General features: G+C 43.1%; 1 protein-coding gene across 1 annotated transcript; it reads left to right on the top strand.

Annotated features, from left to right (window-relative positions):
• On the top strand, window positions 1-24,867 carry LOC102427618 (cyclin-Y-like protein 1). The gene is made up of 9 exons (XM_023748210.1): window positions 1-91; window positions 3,866-3,969; window positions 6,288-6,385; window positions 9,280-9,314; window positions 11,872-11,921; window positions 14,346-14,465; window positions 18,759-18,925; window positions 23,448-23,613; window positions 24,757-24,867. Exons 1-9 carry the CDS (start codon window positions 1-3, stop codon window positions 24,865-24,867), a joined length of 942 nt encoding a protein of 313 aa, XP_023603978.1.
• The last annotated feature ends 870 nt before the right edge of the window (window positions 24,868-25,737 follow it).

Genomic DNA, 25,737 nt, shown 5'->3' with positions numbered 1-25,737 from the left:
ATGGCCATGGCCATGGGCTCCTGGGACCTTCACCAGCCCCAGGAGGCACGCCAAGCCACACCCAGGGCTCTCAGGACTTTCGCCAACTCTGGTACCGTCCCCTCCGCTACCCTCACCAGCCAATCAGGATGAGAGCCCCCCTTCCCCTCCCTCCCCCATGCATGAATTTCAGTACCGGGCTACTAGTCTATATATATAAAGAGCCAGGGACCATAATGTACAAAACAACTGAAGGGACGACCGAACACCACACTTCACAAGCAGCAGGCTCGGGTGAGCAGGGACTGGCGAGCAGGCTGAACTGCTGACCTCTCAGAAAACGAGAGAGACAGAGCTGATCAGCTGAAGTAGGTGCTGGTGTGGCCTGGAAAGAGAAGCAGGGTCTGATACACAGCCTCCGTGGAGCTGCTGAACAGCCCTTGCCTCTCTCTCTCTGGGCTTCACCAGCAGCCACAGCTCTCTGTCTCTGAGAGGTCAGCAGTTCAGCCTGCTTGCCAGAAGCCTGGGGTGGCTGCTGGTCAGCCACACCTCTCTGATCAGGCCCGGGGATAGGCCCAGAGATGCTGACTGGCATAGAAACTGACCAATCAACCAAATCTGGGTGAACTGAGAAGAGCCAATGGCTGACTAGGAGACAGAGCTTTTGAGGCTGACTGGCATTGAAACTGACCAATCAGAACATAATCTGGAGCCAATGGCTGCCTAGGAGGCAAAGATTTTGATGCTGACTGGCATAGAAACCGACCAATCAAAACCTAATCTGGATGAACTGTGAAGGCAGAACTTAAGGTGGGGGCTGAAGAGAGGTTTTAAGGGCAAAGGTTGTTTGGTGTAAGGTGTAAATTGTAAGAAAGCGGTTCAATTTTTTAATGACCAGTTTGGCTGTACAGTGCATAGGGCTGGCTCTCAATCAAGATACAGTGATTATGTATTTTTGTCTGCCAAGTGCATCTCCTCCTGCTGAAAAAGGCTTCCCTCCCCCCTTTAAGCAATCCTATCCTATATAATCTATTTATACTAATAAAAGGGTAATATGTTAATTAGACTGAGTTGACCCACCATCTTCTGGACGTCCAATATCCTTCTGGACAAAGCCATGGTGGTAGGGGCCAAGGCAGATGCAGTTAGGGGTAATCAGGCTGGTAGGGGAGGGTAGTTGGGGGTGAGATTACGCTGGCAGGGGAGAGCAGTTGGAGGCAACCAGGCCAGCAGGGGAGGGCCATTGAGGGCAAGATCAGCCCATCAGGGGAGGGCAGTTGGGGGTGATCGGGCTGGCAAGGAAGGGCAGTTGGGAGCGATTGGGCCAGCAGGCAGAAGCAGTTAGGGGCAATCAGGCAGGCAAGCAGGCGAGTGGTTAGGAGCCAGCAGTCCCAGATTGTGAAAGGGATGTCCAACTGCCGGTGTATGGATTGTGCTTAAATGGGCAGTCAGACAACCCCTAGTGATTCCAGATTGGAGAGGGTGCATCTGGGCTGAGGGACACCACCCCCAGTGCACAAATTTCATGCACTGTGCCTCTAGTGCTGCTATAAAAAAGAAGGAACTTTTACCTTTGGCAACAGCACAGATGGAACTGGAGAGCATTATGCTAAGCGAAATAAGCCAGTCGGAGAAAGATAAATATCACATGATCTCACTCATATGTATGATATAATGATGAACATAATTTGATAAACAAGAATAGATCCAGAGACAAATGGCAGTGGGGGGGGTGGTAAGAAGAGAAACCAAAGGACTTGTATGCATACATATTAGCATAACCAATGGACACAGACACTGGGGCGGTGGGGGCTTGCCCACCCGGGGTGGGAATGGCAGGGGCAGTCAATTGGGGAAAAAGTAGACATGTAAAACTTTAGACAATAAAAAAAAATAATAATAATAAGTAAATCTAACGAACCGCTTCCCTTTCTTGAAAAGATTGTAAAAGTCAATTTGTTCTGAATGAGTGAAGATACAGTAGGATTTTTGCCTTGTGTATTCTAGTGACCTACTGAAATACCTACAAAGACTACCTTGTCATTAGCATTTAGGTTCTTTGATTCTTTTTTTTTATCTCTATGGTTTTCTATGGAGTTTATTGAGTTTATTGAGGTTGTAAGCCAGCAACAGTAAAATTTTAACCATAAAGAACAATTGTTTTACATATTCAAGCAAGATGAGAGGAACATAATCATCTGGCAGCCAGTATATCCAGGATTTGCTACTAGGTTTAATTCTGCCACCATAGTGGGTACTAGATACTTGGTACTGGAAATTTTGAAAAATTGGAAGTAGACCTGGACTGATGGGGAAGTACTCAGTGTTGCTTTGATTGGACCTAACAGTACTATACTGTAAAGTGTTGCTTTACTAAATGAACCCCATAGACCTGTGAGCCCATGTCTGATTAAAACTTTTCAGTGTTTTAGCACTATTTTCAAATAGAACACAATGTACATTTATAATGGAAAAAATTTAAATAGAGGAAATGGGAGCAAATATCACCCAAAGTTTTACTAACTAGTCTATATTTTGGTGCATTTTTTCCTATTCTTTTTACTCCCCCCTATATAGGTTTCTGGTCATAATTGACTTTATTATGGTGTATTATATGCCACATTGCAGCCGTATAGTAGTAAACCTTCCATTTAGAAAAAAAGTATTTGGATGAGTTTTCATAATTTAAGCTGTATTTGTCTGATGAGATCTGAAAAGTAAAGTATATGTTAACTGCATGGCTCAAGAAACATATCAGAGTTTTAGCTATAGTTAAGATATTACTAGCTTGAAGAATTTATTCCTCCAAATAGAGATTGTTTTCAAATTATGCCATCTGGAGCCTCTGGTTACTGAGGAGTCAGTGGCTTTAAAGGGAAGCATCTGAAACAGGCAAATTGATATTTTATCTATAATAATAAAAGTATAATATACTAATTTGACCCCACATCCTTCCGGACAACCAACTTCCAGATGAAGCCAGGGCTGTGAGGGAAGCCTAGGTCCCGGGTGCCAGAGGGAAGCTGGTGCTGGCAGCCAGGGAAAGGAAGGCCTACTCCTGCATGAATTTTCTGTATCTGGCCTCTAGTGTAATATAAAGATATTTCTGATTCTTGGATACTGGCAGTTTTTAAATGCTCTGTATTTTAAAAGATATCAACCGGATAATCTCCCTTCCTGTCTTTGTGTATATGAGGGGGACACTGGTGGGAAAGTATGACAGCATGATAAAAGCTATTTTATAGGAATATGAGGAAGGAAGGCTTATCTGAATTAGTTTATAATGACAAAAGAAAACTGATACAGTAGGCAGTGAGGCAGACACGAACAGAGTAGGAACGACAGGCCAAGTATGTCACCAAAGTAGAAAGCTGTTGGTGCCTAGCAATGGGCGAAACTGGGAAACCAAGTATTGTAGGGTGGGACCTCACCCAAGGGTGACCTTTCCTCCCTTAGCATATCACAGGTCATGCAGTTTACAACCCCTGAACTTTCATATCGCTGGTCCCCTCACCTTTCCTCCCCCAGCATATGGACACCCTTGAAGAGAAACAAGGGTCCCAGAGAATAGCCTCATACAACTTGCATGCATGCCCTTGCATCCTGACTCCCATAGCATTAAGCCCTGAGGACAAAAGAGGTCCTGGCGTGATTCTAACAACCTTAGTAACAAAGCCTCGGGTCTGCTGATCTTAGAGACAGAGTTTTGGTCAAAGTAGAAGTAATATCTAGGCTTCAGTTGGTTTCAGCTTCAGGCCCAGCTTAGGTCCCCTAAGACCGTCCCTAAAATTTCTGCCTTTAGGTAAAAGCCCTTAAGATGAAGGACCCAGCACCTGTGCTCTCTCTCCCTTGAGCATGCCTGTAGTTTTCCCCGCCCTCTTCTCAGGTGCTCTCACTCTGGAGCATGCCCATGCCTTCCCCGTCTTGTTCCCCGGGCGTGTATATTCTTCCTTTCTTTCTTCTAAGTTCCAGGGGCCCTTCTTCTGCTCTGTAACTTGTGTGTTGAGCCCACAAGCAACACTGGCTCACTTCTACCTCTGTGACTTTCTAAATATACTTTCTCTTATGATAAGTTCTTGGCTCTAAATTCTTCCTCAGCCAAACTCAACGACAAAAGTCAAACCTCTGGTGCCATTTTGCCACTAACAAAATGAAGCTTATTAGAATGTTGGTATTCTGTCATATTAAAGAATACTACTATTACTTTCAACTACTTACAGTGACTAGAATTTGGTTTTGGTTTTACTCTAAGAGGATTTTTGTAACATCGTTTGGGCTATTTCCGTATTTGATTATTGCTGTATTGTTGGGCTCTTAAATCAATGGATACTTCTAAAGACATGAATATTTCTAGTGTTTTAAAGATAATTTATTCTCTAGCATATCTCAAAAAATAATTGTCATAGGTCTGACACTTGCAGGTAAATTCTAACTTGTATCAGTAGTAGGATTTGCCTTCCAGTTGCAATTGATTTTAGACAATTGGTCAAACACTTGTTGCACGCCTAACTTGCCCCAGATTCTGTGCTGAGAAGGTTGGAGGTATAAGAGGAGTGAAAGTCCTGTCTTCCCTAGAGAAGCTCACTTTTTATGAGAGGGATGCCCTTGAAGCAGTTGATACCATGTAACAAGTAGGAACTCAGGTGTGTGAGTGCAGAGAAAGGGACAGTTGTTTGGTGTAGCTGTTGGCAGAGGTGTCCTGGAGGTAGATGGGAAGTGGGGTTAACCTTGCTGAGAAAAAGTGGAAGAAAAAGGCCTTGTAGTCAGAGAGAGCATCTGAGTGAGGCAGGGTCCTGATTAGTATCATGTAGCTTAGGGAATCTATATATATAAAAGCCTAAGCAACCGAACAACCAGTAGCTATGATGCATACTGACCACCAGGGGACAGACACTCAATGCAAGAGCTGCCCCCTGGTGGTCAGTGTACTTCCACAGCCAACGTCCCACAAACCCTCCCCCCACCAGCCAGCCTGATGGCCCCGATGGCCTGGCCAGTCTCCCGCAGTCTCTCCCTTGGGCCGGGCAAACTCCCATAGCCCCTCCCCCCTGGTGACTGGCCAACCCTTTGCAGCACCTCCCGCTGACCAACCAACTTCCCATGGCCGTAACCCAAGGCCAGTCAACCAAATTCCCATGTTTCCTCCCTCCAACTGGGCCCAGTGGTCCTGATTGGAACCTCCAATGACACCTCCCCTGGTCAGCTGGCCCCATTTCATGGCCCATGCTGCTCCCACAGCCCCAATCAGCCCCAATCAGCCCTGATTGAGGTGGACTCATGCATTGGATCTAGTTTATATATATATATATATGTATGCCAACAGACCGTTACGACCAGTCAACCAGTCGCTATGATGCCCACTGACCACCAGGGGGCAGACACTCAATGCAGAAACTGCCCCTGGTGTTAAGTGTGCTCCCAAAGCCAACCTCCTGTGGCCGGCCAACCTCCCATAGTCCCTCCCCCTGGCTGGTCGGGCCTGATCAGCTCAGATCAGGACTGGGCAAGACGGCCCCAATCAGCCCTGATTGGCAGGCAGGCCAAGGGACCCCCTACCTGTGCATAAATTTGTGCACCAGGCCTCTAGTAGAATTTGTAATATCATGTTAAGTACCATATTATCTGAGGTTCTCTTTTGAGTAATGTAATAATAGTCTTATTTCAACATGAGGGAGAGTTAAATTCTCAGAGTTGTTTGATCTATTTTTGGATGTGAGAGAATCTTAAAACAATACTTTTTAATTCTCAAGGTAAGGAAACTGAGGCCCAGAGAGAACTCTGGTCCCTAACTTGTGAGCCGCAGGCCAGCCCCAGCACACACACACCTCTGCCTCAGATACATGTATTTTTTCACACTGTCTCCTGAACTAACATTTATCATTGGCTTTTATGTACTTCAGTAAAAGCTCTTGCTTCAATATTATAGAAGGCAGTATGTCTTAATGTAGACAATAAATAGTAGAAATAGAAATCTTGGCAGGATTCATTTCTCAAGGAAAAAACACTAAAATCTTATTTTAAATGTTTTACATTGTTATAAAGGGAATTAATCATAGGTGTTGGCCAAGTTGGATTATCGGTAGTATGTCAAGGGCAGCATTTGATGACCCCCTCGTCAATTCTCACCGTTGGAAGTGAGAGCATGCAGTGTGTTTACTGTAGAGCTGCACATGGTATTGCACTGAAGCAGTTCATAGGGTATGAGAACAATTGTAATGCTTAATTGTCTGACATTTTAAGCAAGGAAAAACACACTTTTGTAGGTTTAACTTACTGTGATATTTTCTTCTGCTCCCCTTCCCATTCAGGTGTCTCCTGGTCACCTTAGGGAAAAGTACAGCTCGTGTGCTACAGTATTTGTAGACAGCACTATTTCTCAGTCTGATTTGAAAATCACCTTGCAGTGGTGAGTACAAATAGGGGACAGACCCCTTATCCTGCCCATATGTACTTTCATTTGATTGTCCTTTTCAGTGCTCAGGTTAAACACTGGTGTCAATTATATATTGATTTCCACTTCCATTTTAATCTTAGAGTGAATGGAAGAAGTGAAACCCACTTAACAATTAAAAAATCCCCCCCAAAGTGTTTATCTTTACTTGAGGCATTACTGTTCCTGAGACATTGTTGAACACAATGAAAGGAGAGGTGTGTTTTACTGAATGTTTCTGGAATAAAGTATTTCTTCATGAGATACAGGCCTAAAACCATGTGTACTACCCTGGAAGCTGCTCTTGGAAGAAGGGACAGCTTGTCCCCTACTGGCACCAGAGTGTATTACAGTTCATTGGAATGTGTCAGGTTTCCCCCATCCTACTTTTTCTTTATTGAAATGCACTCTCCTTCTAGGAAATCTCCTTCTAGAATGCATCAAAGCAGTCTAAAGGAACAACTTTTCAAAATAATTTCTTTGAGCTGAGTTTTGAGGTTTTAATAATTTCATAGATGAATTAAATTTAGTTATATATATATGTATAGATATATATTTACACATCTTCAAGACACTACATTATATCCATCCATATATAACAAAATCAAAGCAAAATCATGAGAGAGGTGAAGTTTGGGAAACATAGTCACAGTCAGGTTTACGCTTAGCAAACATAACAGTGTCATGATGATGAAACTATTCATTAAATTCTGTGAGTTCATAGTCCACAATTGGAGATGCACTTTAAAAACACCCTAATATGAAACTTTCAAGCTTACTTAAGAGCAAAATAAAACCAAACTAGGATGTAGAGCTTCCTGAATCCCATTGGCGCTGTCCAAGGATCATTATTGGTGTCTCTCCAGGATGAGAGGGTTGACTTTCCAGAACACAGTTTGGGAAATTCTACCTGAAAATATTAACATCCTCATTCCTGATTTTATTTTTCAGTCCTAAGACATAATTTATTTATAAACTTAATTTTGTTTATATTGTATCAGCTTTTTGGCTAATTAAATTCTCAGTAACTTCTACTTTAATTATAACAGCCAGTTCACAATCATAATAATGTAAGTTTCTTCTCTCATAACAACAGTTGAGATCAAATTGAGTTTCAGCAAAACTGGAACCCGTCTCTCTCTAAAGTCCTGAGCTTTGGCACCCAACTCACAATCACTGAGTCTTTTTCTTCAGTCTGGCCACTAAATCCGGGAGTAAAAACCAGTCCTTTCTGGCTGCATTTCATAGCTTCTTTTGAATTAGATGATTCTGGTGTTACTGTTACAATATATAATTCAACAGTTGTTTTGAATATCAGACAAGTGGGTGTTAAGCCTTTTCCCTCCAAATTCGTCTAATTTTTGGAAGTACAGTAAATTTTCATTTGCTCTTATCAAGTTTTGAAAATGATCATTCAGTACATTAATATTGGTAAATTAAAGGTTTAGTGAGAATATTAATAGAGCTCATTAGCTTTTAGGAATGATTTTGAAAAAATGTTTATTCTGGGGTAATAGTGCATTGTTCTCAATGGGATGGGTGAGCCTTATTAGAATCACTTACGCAATTTTTGTCTAAATGTGTCTCTAAACACATGCATTCCATTTCTCCTTCCCTAACACACTCTGTCACTCTCACAAGCCTTCTGATAAGCTGAGGGGGGATGGAAGGCATTTTTATGTGGAGAAAAGCATCTGGGATGATTTTGATTTTAACTCTACTTCATGTGTTCTCAAACTTTGCTTCACCCGAGAAGCTTCCAAAGTTAACCAATGCCCGTTAAATCAGAGCATCTCAAGGTGGAAGAAGGCAGTTTGTAAAACTCCTCTGATGACTGATGATCCCAATGCACAGCCAAGCTTGGGAACCACACTACCTGGTTAGAGGGTAGAAGAAGGAGAACTGCTTCTCACTCTTGGTGGGACCTTGAGCAAGTCAGTTTTAAGCCTTGGTTACTTTCTCTGTAAAATGGGTTGTTGAGTTAAATATCATCACAAGTTCATTGGTTCCTTTCAGCTTATATGCTTCAAATTCTATGATTTTAAAATCATTTTGAAGATGAAACTGTTTGAAGCACTATAGAAGTGCCCATCTTGATGCTAACAATGCTACAGGCCTTTGTACAACTGCTAATATTCTATAACCTAGTTATAAAATTCAGATTTGCTTTTCCTCAATTATTTGGAGCTTCATTTCTGACATTTGGGGCAAAGACAAAAAGCATATAACTTGATCTACAGCACTCCTTTGTTTCCTGTTACACAGCATCTGGGAATAACAGGGATATAGGACCTTACGCAGTATATGAGGACTTACATCTGCTCATTAAAATTTTATTTAAACTAATTTGGAAATAAATGTTTTTAATACTACAGGGTGTATAATTTTACTTCATTGCATTCTTATATTTGCCATTACATTTTCTTAACAATTATGTAAAAGTGACCTTAAATGATTCTCTTCTGTATAGAGCATTTTATTTAACTTTAGGGGAAAAAGGAAAATAGGTGGGCAGGTGGAAAACTACTGTGGCTTAAATTTAAGTATCTGTACAAGTAGATCTAACTTGTACAGGATGAAAGGTTCTCTGAGTAGAAAGGCAAAAGATAGGGCAAGAGAGTAATAACTTCTATGTTATAATAATCACCCAAAACATGTCTTCTAACAGCATATTCCTTAGCATTTTGGTTTTCCTAATTTTAGTAACTGACAAAGAACTACCACAAGGCAGAAAGTGCTTAGGCGATACTTTCTGAATGAGAATCTCATGGCCCCTGGAAGCTGGGATGGTCTTCCCCCACCACAACCCTTTTAAAACCTGTCTTCAGACCTGACATAAAGTCAATTGTTACTTTTTCTTTTCTCCACAGCCTGGCACTAGCAATATATTACCACATAAAAAGAGGTGAGTTTTAAAACCAGTCTTGTTATTCCAGCTAATAAACTTACCAGATATAAAGTTAGTGTTAGATTTTAACTATGGATACTATTGAAGTAAGCTTTAGTGCTCTTATTACATTGTTGAAGCGAACCATTTGTTTTTGTCTTAGGACTCCTAATGCTTAAGTTATTGAGGATCCTGAAGAAAATTTGTTTATCTGGTTTATATTGATATTTACTGTATTAGAAATTAAAACTGAGAATTTAAAAATGAATTCCTTGTATGTTGAAACATGGTTTTTATAGCACTGTTGAAATTTTGAGCAGGATACTGCTTTGTTGTGGCGGATTGCCTTGTGCGTTACAGAGTGTTTACAGCTTAGATGCCAGTAGCATAATCTTCCCAGGTCCCATTTTGACAACAAAAAAATGTATCCACCATGGCTGAATGTTTCCTGGGGGGCAGAAACACCCCTGATAGCGAGTCATAGTGTTAACATAATTCTTTATAAAAGAGAATCATTTTCCACAATAAATTGGTCGAATGGAAATTGTGTCACTTATTTACATTTTGCAAATCTCTTTATGTCTGGTTCAACAGAAGACAGCTGATTCTCACTTATACCCTGTCTTCAATCCTTAGTGATTACCTCAGTGATCTCAATAATTTGTTTTGAATAAACAATATGCAGACCCAGCCTCATGTATCTTTATGGCTAGAAAATTTTTATTTTCAAAGCCTTCAGATAATTTTGGATATTCTTTGATACTATACCAGAGTCCACAGAAGCTGTCTTCTGAAATTAGTTACAATGGAATTTTAAATCCTATCCTTGAACTTGTACTAAGGTCTCTGTTAAATTAGTACCCATGCATACATCTTCTATGCTAAATGAATCTCTTAAATTGTAAGTAATTTTCTAATAACATTGTGCATTGGTCATTTGGAAAGTATCAGCTCACATTTCTTTTTACAGTATCAAAACTCACTTTTGTTAGGTAGCATCACATAACCACCAGTCTTCCCAGAAAAACCTTTAGGTATTGAAAAACTGTTAGGTCACAAAAAGGATACAAGTTTTCCCCAATCTTGATTTTGAGCTTGATAGCTGGAACTGTGCAATTGGCAAGAAATGTATAAGTTATTTTCCTGGAAGTGACAGACTCACTTTTCAGCCTTGAGTGCACGACACTTGTATTATCAAATAAAAATATTATTCTCTGAGAACAGTAGGGCATTCATCTCACAACTAATTCCAAGTGCTTTTCCTTAACAACCACATTTCAGTATGCAGAAATGCTTAATGCATACTTCCCCTTGCAGCATTTCTCAACCTGTGGGTCACGACCCTTTGGCGGTCGAATGATCCTTTCACAAGGGTCACTTAAGACCATCCTGCATATCAGATATTTACAGTACAACTCATAACAGTAACAACATTACAGTTATGAAGTAGCAACGAAAATAATTTTATGGTTGGGTCACAACATGAGGAACTGTATTTAAAGGGCCAGAAGGTTGAGAACCACTGTAGAGTATAAAAAGAAGATTCAACTTCTAATAACATTATTCATTGTCACTGCTTTATCAAAGATGTGCTTAAGTAAAGCATATTTCTTGTCAACAAGTGGCAGTGAAGAATAGAATGACTACTAGCACAGATTGGGACCCCTGCCTTGATTCTTGCTCAGAAACCAGTTTTACTGACTTTGGCTTTTATCCAGTCATTGCAAATGTCAGTGTAAATGCAGGCAGTGCCTTAATATGTCTATACAAACAGTTTTGGCCTCATGGGTCTCCTGGAAATGGTCTAGTGGAACCACTGAAGCCTGCAAAACACACTTGGAGAACCACTGTGTAAATGAGCAGAGTGTAGTAGTGTGGAAAATTAAACCTAAAACCCCAGAAGACTGGTTTCCCTCACTCAGTTGGTTGGAGCATTGTCTTGTACACCAAAAGCTGGCAGGTTTGATTCCAATTTAGGCAGCACATACCTAGGTTGTAGGTTCAATTCTGTAAGGCCACATAGCTAGTTTTCCAGTTCCATGTATAGGGGGCAGGCAATCCATTTTTCCCCCTCAAATCAATAGAGTGGTCACTTTTAAAATTCAAAGGCAAATTTTAACCTCAGATTATTGTAAAGAATCAAGAAGAAATATATTATATAATAAGAATATAATATAGGAAACTAGTAAGAGAAAAAACAGTGAAAAAAAAACCAGGAATCTCATTCTCACATGAAGAATTGCCCACTACTACTGCGTTGTAAAATGTTCCTGAGTCTGCCAATGAGAAGTTAGAGGTCTGGCCATCGATTTGGTTGCCTAGTGTTGCCTATTAGGGAGGGTCAATGCTTATAAAGGCAGCTCTGGCAGGTCATTGTAGAAAAAATTTCACAGAATTTGATGTGCTGAATAAAAAGAGGTCAGAAAATTCCTACGGGATCTAAGAGAAGAATTTGTAGAAGGACTTTCTTTGTTGAAGGTTAAGCTCCCTCCACCCCCCTCTACTCCCAGCAGATGTGTTGCTAACACGACAGTTCCTGGATTTTTTTTTTCAATCACGTTCTTGTTTTCTAGAGATGCAAATAGATCCAAGGACATTTTTTATGAGAGACTCCATCCTGTCACAGTAAGTGCCAGTTGTATTGAGGTTGTCCTTTTCTCTCAGACAATTGTGCTTATTCCATGCTGATTTGCTTCAAAATTAATCACTAGTAAAAAATTACTTTCTCCAGCTTGGAGTTCACATTACCTTCCTTTAAGTTTTCTTCCCCTCCCCATGTTGTATCTAATTATTTTACAAAAGGAACATCTAATATAAAAGCATAAGCGACTGTCTAACTGGTAGCTATGGCGCGAACTGACCAACAGAGGTCTGACATTCAATGCAGATGCTACTGAGTTGCTGTGACTTGGCAGATGTGGTTCTCAGGTGATGCACTCAGAACCTGAGAGGAGGGAGTCCATTCTGGGGTGTGTAACCCGAGAACTGCCCTCTTGAAATCCCAGACCTTTGGGGGATGTCCGAGAGCGGTTTCAGCCTGATCCCTGCAGGCCAGACCAGGGGAGCCCACCTGTGCACAAATCTGTGCATCAGACCTCTAGTGTTATATAAGAAACTAGATGCCCAGTGCACAACATTTGTGTACTGGGGTGAGGGGTGCCTCAGCCTGACCTGCACCTTTCACAGTCCGGGAGCCCTCGAGGGATGTTGGAGAGCTGGTTTTGGCCTGATCCCCGTAGGCCAGGCCGAGGGACCCCACCTGTGCTCAAATCCGTGCACCAGGCCTCTAGTTTATAATAATAAAAGTGTACTATGCAAACCGACCAAACAACCAAACAGCAGAACGACCTTCCAGATGAACTTTGGATGACCATGCTATGACACACACTGGTGCCAGGCCTGCCAAGGTGGGTGCAATGTGATTGGTCAGGGGGCCCGGCCATCGCCCCACGATCGCCCTACAGAGGGAGGCCAAGGCCTCAAAGAGGGAGACCCATGCCTCTGGCTGGCGGGGCGATCGATCGGGGTGGGGTGGCACTCTGTGATCGCCCCAATGAGGGAGGCCCAGGCCATCCTCTGGGCGGTGACCATTTGTGGAGCCCCAGCTGGGTGCGCAGAGCCCCACGACTAATTGTCCTAAAGAGGAAGACCCAGGCTACCCCTACAGACAGCACTGTCGTGTGGGCAGGGCCACCCTCTGCAGGGTGATTGATCTGGGGCCCCCGCAATCAATCAACCCACAGAGGGAGGCCCAGCCCACTGGCTAGCAGTGTGGTGGTGGGTGTGCAGGGACAGCCAGTGATCACCCCGCAGAGGGAAATCCCAGGCCAGCCAATGATCACACCCCACGCCTGTTGCCCGCAGAGGGAGATGCCAAGTGATGGGGTAGGGGTTGGCAGTGCCACACCAATGGCAAGCAGTGGCAGCAGCGGGGGCATGGCCAGCTGCCAGTAGCCAGGGGAAGGAAAGCCCCAATAGGCCCTGATCACCAGTCAAACCTAGGGACCCTACGCGAGGGGTCCCTGATTATGAGAGGGCACAGGCTGAGGGCCACCCACCCATGCACGGATTTTGTGCACTGAGCCTCTCGTGTTATATAAGAAACTAGAGGCCCGGTGCGCGACATTCATGTACTGGGGGTGGAGGATCCCTCAGCCCAGTCTGTGCCTTTTGCAGTCTAGGAGCCCTTAGGGGATGTCTGACTGATGGCTTACATCCTTAGCACTGCCCCGGAGGCGGGAGTGGCTCCTGCCACAGCCACTATGCTCGCCAGCCATCAGCCTGGCTTCTGGCTAAGCAGCACTCCGCCTGTGGGAGCACACTGACCACCAGGGGTCAGCTCCTGTGTTGAGGCTCTGCCCTTGGTGGTCAGTGCGCATCACAGTGACCAATTGTTCCGCCATTTGGTCGATTTGCTTATTACCCTTTTATTATATAGGATAGGTCAGTAAGAACTGAGTTTCAGCTTTGTATAATTAGTGAGCTACAGTGGACAACATGCCTGAAAAACAAAAATGTATATGTTTAAAAGAAAATTTTCAATAGCATCAAGCAATATGAATATTTGTACATAAACCTAATAGATATGTCAGGATCTCTAGAAGACAATTAAACAGCTATTTCAATATTGAATTAATTAGAATGACAAAAATTTTAAAATGTCTTAATGCTCTATAACAAGATGTGGCTGGTGAGCACTGTATGCACAGCACAGCCTTAGAGCCCGATGGTTACATTCTCAAAGTTGATTGCAGAGAAGTATGACATGATGACCAACAAGTCTTTGGAGCCTAAAAATAGTTCACATTTAGACAGAATATTGTAGGGGAAGGTGGAAAGGAATATATAAATATTCTGAGGTTGTGCCTGTATTTATCTTTATTGCATGTCAATATTCAGTCACTGTTTTTTAAGGTCCCATTATTTATATTGAAAAGGCTAAAATACATGTCACCCAATCAAAATAATTTTAAGCTGCACATGGCACAAGTGGAACATGGTTGTTACAAAAGTACTTAATATTTTTCTTCAATGGGTACTTTCTTTCAGGAAGAAAAGTTTCCTGAGGAATTCTTTCATCATAATCCTGATCCCGAATCAATTTACAGATTTATTCGACCTTTCTTCATTGCCTTTAAGGCAACAGGAGGATATGCCATAACAACATTGGTAAGATAGTTCTTCTTTCAGAACTTTATTAAGGGAAACCTATCAAAGGATGTAAAGTTCACACACTTGAGCTTAATAATCACTATGATTTAAAATGTCCTTGCTTTTTTACCACAAAGCGATTTGTATCAAAGGCAGCAGGAGGGAGAGGTTTCCCATTTCTCCCTCCAGGCCTCAGGAGACATAGGCACATGCAGTGCACACAGGCATACATACAAGGTGTGCTGATGGGGCAGGATGGGGGCAATAACAGAACTTTCTGGGCCCCAGGCAGTGACAGGTTCAGTGTAGGTCTAAGCTGAGTCGCAGGCTGCATTCCCCAGGCAGTTGTAATGTGTGTCCTGACTGAGAACTAGAGCCCAATGTTCTCTGTTCCTTGGATGATGGTATTCATCCGTCCTTGCTGTCCTCTTGTGCCTGCCTGTGATGTTTCCAGGATTCTAGTGCCAGTAGGACCTGAAAGGCTTTGCTGGTTGTCTGCTCAGCTACAGCTGTGTAAGGGGCTCTGTGTCATTCATCCAGGCTTCCTGTGGAAAGAGTGTGTCATTTGCAATGAGAGGTCCATTCTCGTGAGAAAGAATGGGGATTGTATCACTCCTCCCTCGGACAATCCTAAAGGGGAAAGTCTCCTGCTTGGTCTGAGGGAAGAGTACTTAGTGCAGTGCCTCCTCCATCAGTGTTCAATCAGAATTTTGGAGAGGCTGCCTGTGCTTCCGAATAGAGACCCCTCAGTGGGCACTGGATTAGACACAGGCCTTTTCACGGAGCTGCCAGCCATCTGGAGTGCTGAGCACAGCTGATCAAAGGCGGGAGTGGTGCTCCCACTTGAAGAGCTAGGGAACTCAGCAAGGAGAGCATCTGGAGTAGAAGAGGGTGAGTGCTTTTCAAACACATTAAGATGATGCACCTGTGAGACAGAGGGGCATCTCTAGAGATCATCCTACTATATAAAAACCCTGAGTTCATCATAACCGGGGGTTCAGCCAACCGAAAGTCAGTCCTGCAGTCAGCACTTGGTTGCCGTGGTGACCCAGCACTGACTGCTGCGGCTGCAGGCACTATGACCCAGCACTGACTGCTGAGGGAATGCAAACCAGGCCCAGAGAGAGGCCTGAAGAGAGAAGCAGGGTCTGATCCATAGCCTGTGTGGCAGCTGTTGATCAACACTTGCCTCTCTCTTTCTCTCCAAGCCGGGCCAGCAGCAGCACCTCTATTTTTCTCCAGGCCTCCACCAGGGATGCTCATCAGTGCCGCACTTCTGAGCAGGCTCTGTTGATAGACCCAGAGACACTGACTGGCATAGAAACTGACCAGTCAGAACTAAATCTGGGTGAAGTGTGAGCAGCCAATGGCAGAGCTTTTGATGCTGATTGGCATAGAAAGGTCAGAACCAAATTGGCCAGCAGAGGAGGGCAGTAGGAGGGCAGTTGGCAAGATCAGGCCAGAAGAAGAGGGCAGTTAGGGGTGATCAGGTAGTCAGGCAGAGGGTGATCAGGCAGGCAGACAGACAGGAAGAGGCAGTTAGGGGCAATCAGGCAGGTAGGCAGGTGAGCAGTTAGGAGCCAGCAGTTCCAGATTGTGAGGGAGATGTCTGACTGCCAGTTTAGGCCCATGGGATTGGGCCTAATCTGGCAGTTGGACATCCCCCAAGGGGTTCCCGATTGGAGAGGGTGTAGGCTAGGCTGAGGGAACAACCCCCTCCATGCACGCATTTGATGCACCAGGCCACGCGTTTGAATATATGGAATTAGAGCATAAATCTGAGCTACTGGCAGGGAATTAGTATTAGCTATTCCAGTACCGAGAAAATGTGTGAATCAAAATGCATGGAAGCAGGAAGAGTAGCAAGAGCAGGTATTTAGTGGATTTATGGAATGAGCAACTTCTTGTCAGCATTGAGCACTTTGACCTCACTTTCTTTCTGGAAACTCACTTATCTTCCTTCATTTTATTGTTTCTCCCTGTTTTGATAGCACCCTAAGCTATGCCTGATGATTTCTCCTTCAGAGCTGAGTCCTTACAGATCTAAGTGCAGAGGATAGAGGAGAGCCATGATTGAATAAAGTGTTTGCTTTTATGGAGCTTCTGTCCTAGTGAGGAAGAGATAAATATTTCTTTAACTGAGTGTTGTTAAAAGGTGAATATCTCAGGTAGTAGTAAATATCACGAAGGTACAGCAGGGTGACGTGATATCATGCTGAGAGGGGCTTGCTACTTGAGAGAGGTGATCAGGAAGAGCCTCTGTAAGAGATGACATCTGACCCTGGCCTGACTGAACTGAGGAATTTGAGGAGCTCTGGCGTTATGTGCAGAGGGAATAAGTGCCAGCCTCTGAGATGGGAACTTATACTTGGTATTTGAGTAAGAGTGAGGTATGGCCAGTGTGGTCAGAGTGTGGAATGAGGGAGAGAATGTAGGTCATGTGGACCTAGAAGGGCAAGTGCTACCTGATTGGCCTTGCAGCTTGCAGGCCATGGGAGAAAGTGACATTTTTATTTGTTTGGTGGAAACACTTTGGCAGAGTTGAGCAGGGTGGGGAAGTGCTCTTGATTACAAAAGCTATCCAGGCTGCTTTGGGGACAATGATTGTAGCTGGGAGTCTGAGTGGAGGCCGAGAAGTCAGGGACAATAACAGTGACATGGGTGAGAAGTGACAAATAGACTAGGAAGCAGACTCACTATCAGTGACAGGCAGCGATAACAAGAGTTGCTAACAGTTTGCAACAGGTCAACTCAATTGGACGTCTTTGGCCAAGCACCTAGGCAAATGGCAGTGCCCCACATGACATTAGGGAATGTGTGGGGAGTGGGGAGCTGGGGTGAAGAGCTCTGGTTTGTATGTGCACACGCACCGATGACCTTAGCAGTAGCAGTTTCAGTCGAGTGACAGTGCCAGGGGCAGACTGCAGTGGGTGAAGGAGAGAGTGGGAGATGAGAAGCAGCCTCAGGGCATTCACTGTGAGCAAACAGACAGGAGGCAGTCTAGGGATTGTGGGGAGTGGGATGGGTATCACATAAATACATTCATATTGGGGAGAATCTCTGGCACAGGAAAGTGTTCAAGAAGAGGTAATTGTGGGAGGTGTTTTTCAGAAGTGGGATGGGATTGACTTCACTGCTAGAAGAGTTTCAGTGAGAAGAGAAATCTCAATTCCACTGACACAGGAGGGCAAGTGGTATAAATGAATGAGTAATGGCACATTCTAAATCTGTAGAAGTGATGAAGGAAAGTTGAGTGATTTCCAATGTTGTGTATGTCTCTAATTATTCCGAGAAAGTTGACAGTTGAACCTTGTAAGGAGGTTCATTCATAGGATATCTGGGAGCATTTAGCTTTGAAAGATTGGTGCAAACTTTCACTAATAGCGCATAATGTTCAGTAACCTTTTGCTTTCTAAAATACAGTTGGGTTTTAACACCTTTGGCTAATGTGGGCTGTCAATCTGATAACCTCGGACAGTAAACATACTCTTCTTCAAAAACCCTTCGACGAAACAGCAAATCACAGCTTGCCTCGATAATCTTTGCTTAGCTGTTAACTTCACCAAGTTCTTTGTAGATTAGACATGTAATACATGTGAAGAAATCATGAGATCTCACCAGCTATCTGGCAGGTTTAGAGGAGAACCAGGGAGATAGAGACTGGCAGCTCTGCTACCAACTGAAACCAACAGAACTGACCAAGCTTCAGGTTGTGTAAGACAGAGATGGATTTCACAGAATTGTGATGGAGATGTGAGGCTTAGGGGATATGAAATGTCTATCCTTGGTGTGCGTGTGTGTTTCTTACAAAGGCACTAAGTCCAGGAATACCTGACAGTTGTAGAGACCTGCCTCAGACACACCTGTTTGCACTGCCTGTCCTGCTGCACCACACAGCAGCCTCTGGGGGGACTCTCTTTAAAAAAAATTTTTTTAATCCTCACCAGAGGATATTTTATCCATTGATTTTCAGAGAAAGTAGAAAAGAAAGGGGAGGAGAGGAGAAATAGAGAGAGAATCATCAGTATGAGAGACATCTATTGATTGCCTCCCGCATGAGTCCTGACAGGGGCCAAGAGTGGAACCAGCGACTCTTTGGTGAGCAGGCTGGAAATTCACCTGGGAAAGTAGGCAGTAGAAGTGTCTGATTTGCAACTGTTTCTTGGCCTCTGGCTTTGGCTGGCCAAGCAGTCTCTCTAGAAGCTATGAATAAAAGGCATGTCAAAAACTGATGAAATCTATCATTCCTGAAAGTTCTTATCACAGCACTTAAACTGAACTAGAATCAAAAACCAGTGTTCTACTTTGCAGGTTTACATAGAAAGACTTTTATCTTATGCTGAAATCGACATTTGCCCATCTAACTGGAAACGCATTGTTTTGGGAGCGATTATTCTGACATACAAGTATCTGCACGATGAGGCTATGTGGAATTTTCACTTCTTCTCATTGCTAAGGGGCATTACAATCAAGAACTTGTGAGTTTGCAAGATTTTCATGAAGTTTCAAACCATTTTCGAATACCTTCTTTGCCCCCATAAAGTTTACAAAATAAGAAATATTTTGAAAGGTTACATTGTGCAGAGGACTGAACTAGGCATAAAATTACGTACATTTTCTATCCATATTTGCTTTGACATTTCATACTCCTCATTAAGTAGTATGTCTTCATGTGTTATTATTGTAATAATCTGTGTGATAATTTGGTATATTTCTCTGGTAGCAAAGTTTGTAGAAGCTCAGATTCAAAAACAACAGTAATGTAAATACCTTCATGCCTTTCTTAACGCTTTCTACCAGTTCAGGTCTTTAATTCCCCGGTTTTCAAAATTTCATTTATTTTCAATAAGACTTTACATTCAATATCTATCTACACTAATAAAAGAGAAACATGGTAATTGGTGTACGACCGCTACCCTTCCCATTGGCTAATCAGCGTATCCTTATGCAAATTAACTGTCAGCCAAGATGGCGGCCGGCAGCCAGGCAGCTGGAAGCGATCCTGAGGCTTGCTTGCTCCAGTGACTGCAGACTCCAACGTTCCCCGCCTGCCTTGCAGGCCTCTGAGCTGGCAGTTTGAAACATTCTAACAAATATAGGCCGGGATCTCAGAGCTGGAGTTATACATTGTTTCGATTATAGAACCGAAACAAACCAGATACCTGCTCTCAGAGCTAGAGCCAGAGCTAAAGCTGGCCCAGAATAAAATAAAAAAAAGGAGAGGTTGAGAGCTTCAATCAACAACCACCAGCCTGAAAGCAGCCCTCAGCCCCTCACCCAGACTGTCCAGGAAGCCCAGTGGGGACCCCCACCCTGAAGGGTGTGTGACCAGCTGCAAACAGCCATCATCCCCTCATCCAGGCTGGCCAGGCACCCCAGTGGGAACCCCACCATGATCCAGGACACCCTTCAGGGCAAAGCAGCCAAGCCCCCAGGCCTCTATCCTATATAGTAAAAGGGTAATATGCCTCCCAGCACCGGGATCAGCAGAGCAGCGAGGCCTCCTGGCACCGGAACAGCATGACAGGGGGCAGTGCCCAAACCCCTTGATCGCCCTGTGGCTCTGTGTGTGACAGGGGGCTACGTCCCAACCCCCCCACCCCACCCTCCCACCACCACGGGCCCTGCTCTGTGTGTGACAGGGTAGAGCCATAACCTCCCCATCGGCCCTGCCCTGAGTGTGACAGTCGCGGCGCCGCAACCCCCTGATCGGCCCTGCTCTGTGGGTGATAGAGGGCGGTGCCCCAACCCACCCCCCTCCACGGGCCCTGCTCTGTGTGTGACGGGGTAGAGCCATAACCTCCCCATCGGCCCTGCCCTGAGTGTGACAGACGCGGCGCCGCAACCCCCTGATTGGCCCTGCTCTGTGTGTGACAGGGGGCGGTGCCCTAACTCCCTATGGGCCCTACTCTGTGCATGACAGGAGGAAGCTCCTCAACCCCCTGATGGGCCTTGCTCTGTGCATGACAGGGGGCAGCTCCCCAACCCCCTGATGGGCCCTGCTCTGTGGGTGACAGGGTGTGGCGCGGCACCTCCCCATCGACCCTGCCTTGAGTGTGACAGGGGGCGGTGCCCCAACCCCCCAATCAGCCCCACCCCCCCAATCAGCCCCACCCTGCGCGTGACTGAGGGTGGCATCACAACCTCCCAATCCACCCTGCTCTGAGCATGACAGGGGGCGGCGCCCCAACTCCTCAATCGGCCCTGCTCTGAGCCCGACCAGGGGCTGCACCTAGGGATTGGGCCTGCCCTCTGCCACCCAGGAGCAGGCCTCAGCCAGCAGATCGTTATCTCCCGAGGGGTCCCAGACTGTGAGAGGGCACAGGCCGGGCTGAGGGACCCCCCCCCCCGAGTGCACAAATTTTTGTGCACCGGGCCTCTAGTATATAAATAAAAGCCTAAGCGACCGGCTGCCCAGCCAGTAGTTATGATGTGCACTGGCGACCAGGGCAGATGCTTAATGCAGGAGTGATAACCATAGGCGTGGGAACATGGAACAGACTGATGAATCTCAGAGAGAATGGGGGAGTGGGAAGTGCGGGAAGAGATTAACCAAAGATCTTATATGCATACTAGAAGCCCAGTGCACAGATTCGTGCACCAGTGGGGTCCCTTGGCCTGGCCTGCAGGGATCAGGCCGAAACTGGCTCTCTGACATCCCCCGAGGGGTCCCGGGTTGTGTAAGAACACAAATCTGTGCACCGGGCTTCTAGTTATTTCATATTAGTCTCAGGTGTACAGCATAATGGTTAGAAAATCATGTGCTTGGCGAAGTGTTTTCCACAATATTTTTAGTACTGACCTGACACCATGCATAGTTATTGCAGTATTATTGACTCTCTTTCCCATGGTGTAATTTATATCCCCATAACTGCATTGTAATTGCCAGTCTGTACTTCTCAATTTCTTCACCCAGCTCCCCCAAACCTCTTCTCCTCTGGCAACCATCAAAATGTTCCCTTTACCTCTGAGTCTGCTTCTGTTTTGTTTGTTCATTTATATTGCTTTTTAGTGAAATCATATGTTATTTGTATTTCTCTGACTGACTTATTTCACTAACATTATACCCTCTAGGTCCAACTATTCTCTCAGAAATGGCAGAAATTCATTCTTTTTTATGGATGAGTCATAATATTCCACTGCTTTTTTATCCACTCATCAGTTAATGGGCACTTGAGTTGCTTCTACAGCTTAAGGATTATGAATAATACTGCAGTGAATATAGGGTGCATATATCCTCTCAATTAGTGTCCTGGTTTTCTTCAGATATATACCAGGGGTAGAATCACTGAGTCACAGGCAGTTCAATTTTTAATTTTTGAGGAACTTCCATACTATTTTCCACAGTGTCTGCACCAATATACCTTGCCACCAAAAGTGCACGAGGGTCCCTTTTCTCCACATCCTTGTCAGCACTTGCTGTTTGTTGATGATAGCCATTCTGACAGGTGTGAGGATATCTCATTGTGGTTTTAATTTGCATATCACTGATGATCAGTGATGTTAAGCATCTTTTCCTATCTATCAGCCATCTGTATGCTCTCTTTGGATAAGTGTCTTTTCGGGTCCTCTGTCCATTTTTTAATTAGATTTTTCGTATTTTTGGTATTGAGCTGTATCTGTTTTTTATAAGGTGTTGCGTTATATATGTTTTTTATAAATTTTGAATATTAAACCCCCTATTAGATATATCAATGTCACATATGTTTTCCCATCAGTGGGTTGTCTTTTAATTTTGTTGATGTTTTCTTTTGCTATACTAAAACTATTAGTTTGATATAGTCCCAATCCTTTATTTTTTCTTTTATTTCGCTTGCTCAGGGTAATCTATCAGCAAAGCACTAAGAGAAATATTCCAGATTTTAGTGCCTATGTTTTCTTCTAGGAGTTTTATGGTTTTGACACTTACATTTAGGTTAACAATCCATTTTGAGTCTATTCTTGTATATGGTGTAAGAAGTGGTCTAGCTTCAATGTTTGAATGTATCTGTTCAATTTACCCAACATCATTTATTGAATAGACTGTCTTTATACCGTTGAATGAAGTCTCCTCTTTTGTCAAATAGTAATTAAACATATAGGTGTGGGGTTATTTCTGGGCTTTCAATTTTGTTTCATTGATCTATGTTTGTTTTTATGCTAGTACCATGCTGTTTTGATGACTATAACCCTGTAGTGGGGTTTGATATCAGGTAGTGTGATACCTCCAGCCTCTTTTGTTTTTCTCTCAACTGCTGTGACGAATTGTCCAGGGTCTTTTGTGTGTCCGTATAAAACTCTGGATTAGTTGTTCTACTTCTGTAAAAGATGGCATTGGCATCTTGATAGGAATTTGGTTGAAAGAGATTATTTGAGGTGGTATGGACATTTTAAAGGTGTTAATGCTTCCTGTCCATGAGCATTGTACATGCTTCCATTGAGTTGTCTCTTCCTCACTTTCTTTTTTGGTGTCTGATAATTTTCCAAGAGTTTTCCCCTCAAAGATAAGAGTGGTGGTTCTGAATGGATCCATTTGTTGCTGTGGTGATGTGCCCAGTCCTTTTGTTGGCACATCTCTACTTTACTAATCCCCTTCCTGCTATCAGCCTGGTGAAAATGTCTGCAAGTTCTTCAGGGCTAAGAAACAGCATACATCATTCCTTTCATCTGAGCACTAGAGTGGAGCCCTGAGAGTGAGCAAGAAGAATAAACCTACAGCTGCACTAATGGGACTCTGATAATTGAGCCCCTAGTCAACAGCTATTGTGCACAAGAGACATAACCTCCTTCCCTTTGTCCCAAACTCAAAGTCCTTCCCCTTGTCCCAAACTCAAAGAGGACCACAAATTGTTGAGCCTTGTTTGCCTGGTTGAACATTAGTGTATTAGCCCAGCTGGGTAGCCTTTATTTGATTCAAAACTAAACTCAGAGCCAACCTAGTAGCTTAGAATGACAATTTTGAAGAGAACCATGTTGACTAAAATTGCCCTGTGGTGGTTTTGTGTTTTCCTTCTTCCCCAGAAATGAGTTGGAAAGGCAATACCTATGTCTACTGCGGTTCCGTCTGTATGTTTCTACCAGTGTCTATGCCCAATACTATTTTGACCTTCGGTCCTTAGCAAGTGACCATGGATTGTTGCCTATTGCATTGACTCCTCTTCGAAAAGAAAGAGCACTGAACCTAGAGGTAAGGCTGTGGAATCACAAAGTGGGGTTTTCTGTCAGACTCAAAAACCAGTATCTGTGCATAAATCATATTATGTAGAGACTAGGAAAATGAAAAGCTGTTTTAAACTAACACATTGAATAAGACTTATTAACTCTCTCACATCATATTAGCAGTATTTTTATGGTGTATATAAGAATCCTACATTATAAAAATTACCTTTTCTGTGACCACGATTCAGAATAATTTAAATCGATTTTAAACTTTGATGGTTTTTTTTGAAACTGTATTCTATTTTATAGCCATACATGAATAATTTCCTACAATTGTATCATTAATCATATCTACAACCATATTCTACTTATCACTCTTAACTCAGTTTGCAAATTCATGTCTTTTCTGTATAGATCACAGTTCAGTACCTTCAGTTTGTTAGACAAAAGTAACCTGAGAGAGAGATACTTAGATTGTAGAATATGTACTTCAAACACTGGGTGTAGAAAGTATATGGGTTTTTAATGGCACTTGTAAAGTATGTGCGACAAAGTAATATTTATGGCTTATGAATTCTGGGGAGTATACAACAAAATTACAACTAAAATGGACAGTTTTTGTGGTACTTAATAGTCCTTTAGAGTGCGTCTACCTTAATGTGCAAGTGAAATAGTACCTTGATGGTGCATCAGTCACTAGACCTTTGGAGCTTTCAGTAAAATACAGCACATGCCAGCCTCATTAAAATTTGCTTAGAGTAAATGCTAACTAATGAAGATTGGATAGAATGTAAATAGCTGAGTAAACAATAACATTTCCCAACTGTATATTTATTATATTTAAGGAACCAAGTGTACAGACAACAGATGATACTGTTGTGAGGAAGACTGTCACACCTTTGACATCTTGAAAAAACCCAAACTTTAACAAATTCTAAGTTCCCCTTTGCTGTGTCAATCTAATCAGAGTCCCTAAACTACTTAACTTCGTGGATGAACATAAAATAGGATCCCAAGGACCATGCAGTGTATACGCAGCTCTCCGAAGAGGCAATGACCATAATCCATATAAAGAATTAGGACTGTGTGGCTATCAGTGATGCTTTCTCTGTGAAGGCTGCAGCTCCTTTATTTTGAATGTACCTGTGTTCTATCTCATGTCTCCCCCTAGGCCATTGCCAGATATTGTGAAAACAAAAACCTGTGCAGGGTGGCCATAAAAAAATCTGGCAGCTGTGCTAACCTTACTGATGTGCAGCGTGCCCATGCCATCTTATCTTAAGGAGGAATGAGGGCTGTGACATGATGAGCGCCTCATCTGCAAGGACTGGAGAAGGATCACTGCTCCTGCTCCAATCCCAGATAAGTTCTTTCCTTTTAAGGGAGACGGGGGTGGCGAGGGGGGGCGTGGGGGGGATTGACATAATGAGTATCTCACCTACCAAAACAAGGACTGTTTAAATATAATATTCCCTATTCTGGCAAGTTTAGTATTTCCTCTTAAAAATAAGTGAAAGGTTTTAACCTGATGAGGATCTTTTTTAGCCTATGCTTAATTTATGATCCTTAGTATTTTTCATTTCACTTTTGATTATTTTTATTACTAGAGGATATTACATTTGTTTAATTTTGCTTTCATTTTTGGATAAAAAGAAAATGTCTCTCTTAAATTTTAACAATTTCTAGTTAACTTGCCACTTGACATTTTCTTTTCAGCTTTGGTCCTCTCACTTAATAAGTTTAAAGTACCTATTTCTGTATACTAGTATAGTTTCAAATGCTTTAATGTTTACTTTAATAATGTGGAAAATGGATTATTTTACAGTAGAAAATTCCTTAAATATTTTATATTGCTTCCTAATGGCTACTTTTTTAATATATATATATATATTATGTGCTGTTTCCTTTCCTCCTGAACCTTTTGGACATTGTTACCATATATGAATTACTTTAAAATAATTTTAATTATGAGTTTTCATTTCAGTTTTTCTGACCTTGAAGATTTCTCTTTCTTTTTAATTGATGTCAGAGGGAAAGGAAGGGAGAAGGAAAGAGAAAGGGAGAGAAACATGGATATGTGAGAAATATCTACCAGTTGCCTCCCATCCAGTGTCTGGGACTGGGGATCAAACCTGGCACCTGGGTATGTGCC

This window comes from Myotis lucifugus, unplaced genomic scaffold (genome assembly GCF_000147115.1).
Source record: "Myotis lucifugus unplaced genomic scaffold, Myoluc2.0 scaffold_1199, whole genome shotgun sequence".
NCBI lineage: Eukaryota > Metazoa > Chordata > Mammalia > Chiroptera > Vespertilionidae > Myotis > Myotis lucifugus.
Note: the sequence above shows the minus strand (reverse complement) of the source record. Positions and strands in the feature narration are given on the sequence as shown.

What these genes read in the sequence shown, in the direction of transcription:
- LOC102427618 (XM_023748210.1), top strand. Translation starts at nt 1, where the DNA reads ATGGCCATGGCCATGGGCTCCTGGGACCTTCACCAGCCCCAGGAGGCA. An exon ending in ATATTACCACATAAAAAGAG is followed by an intron (nt 9,315 to 11,871) that starts GTGAGTTTTAAA and finishes TGTTTTCTAGAG; the next exon opens with ATGCAAATAGATCCAAGGAC. An exon ending in GATATGCCATAACAACATTG is followed by an intron (nt 14,466 to 18,758) that starts GTAAGATAGTTC and finishes TCTACTTTGCAG; the next exon opens with GTTTACATAGAAAGACTTTT.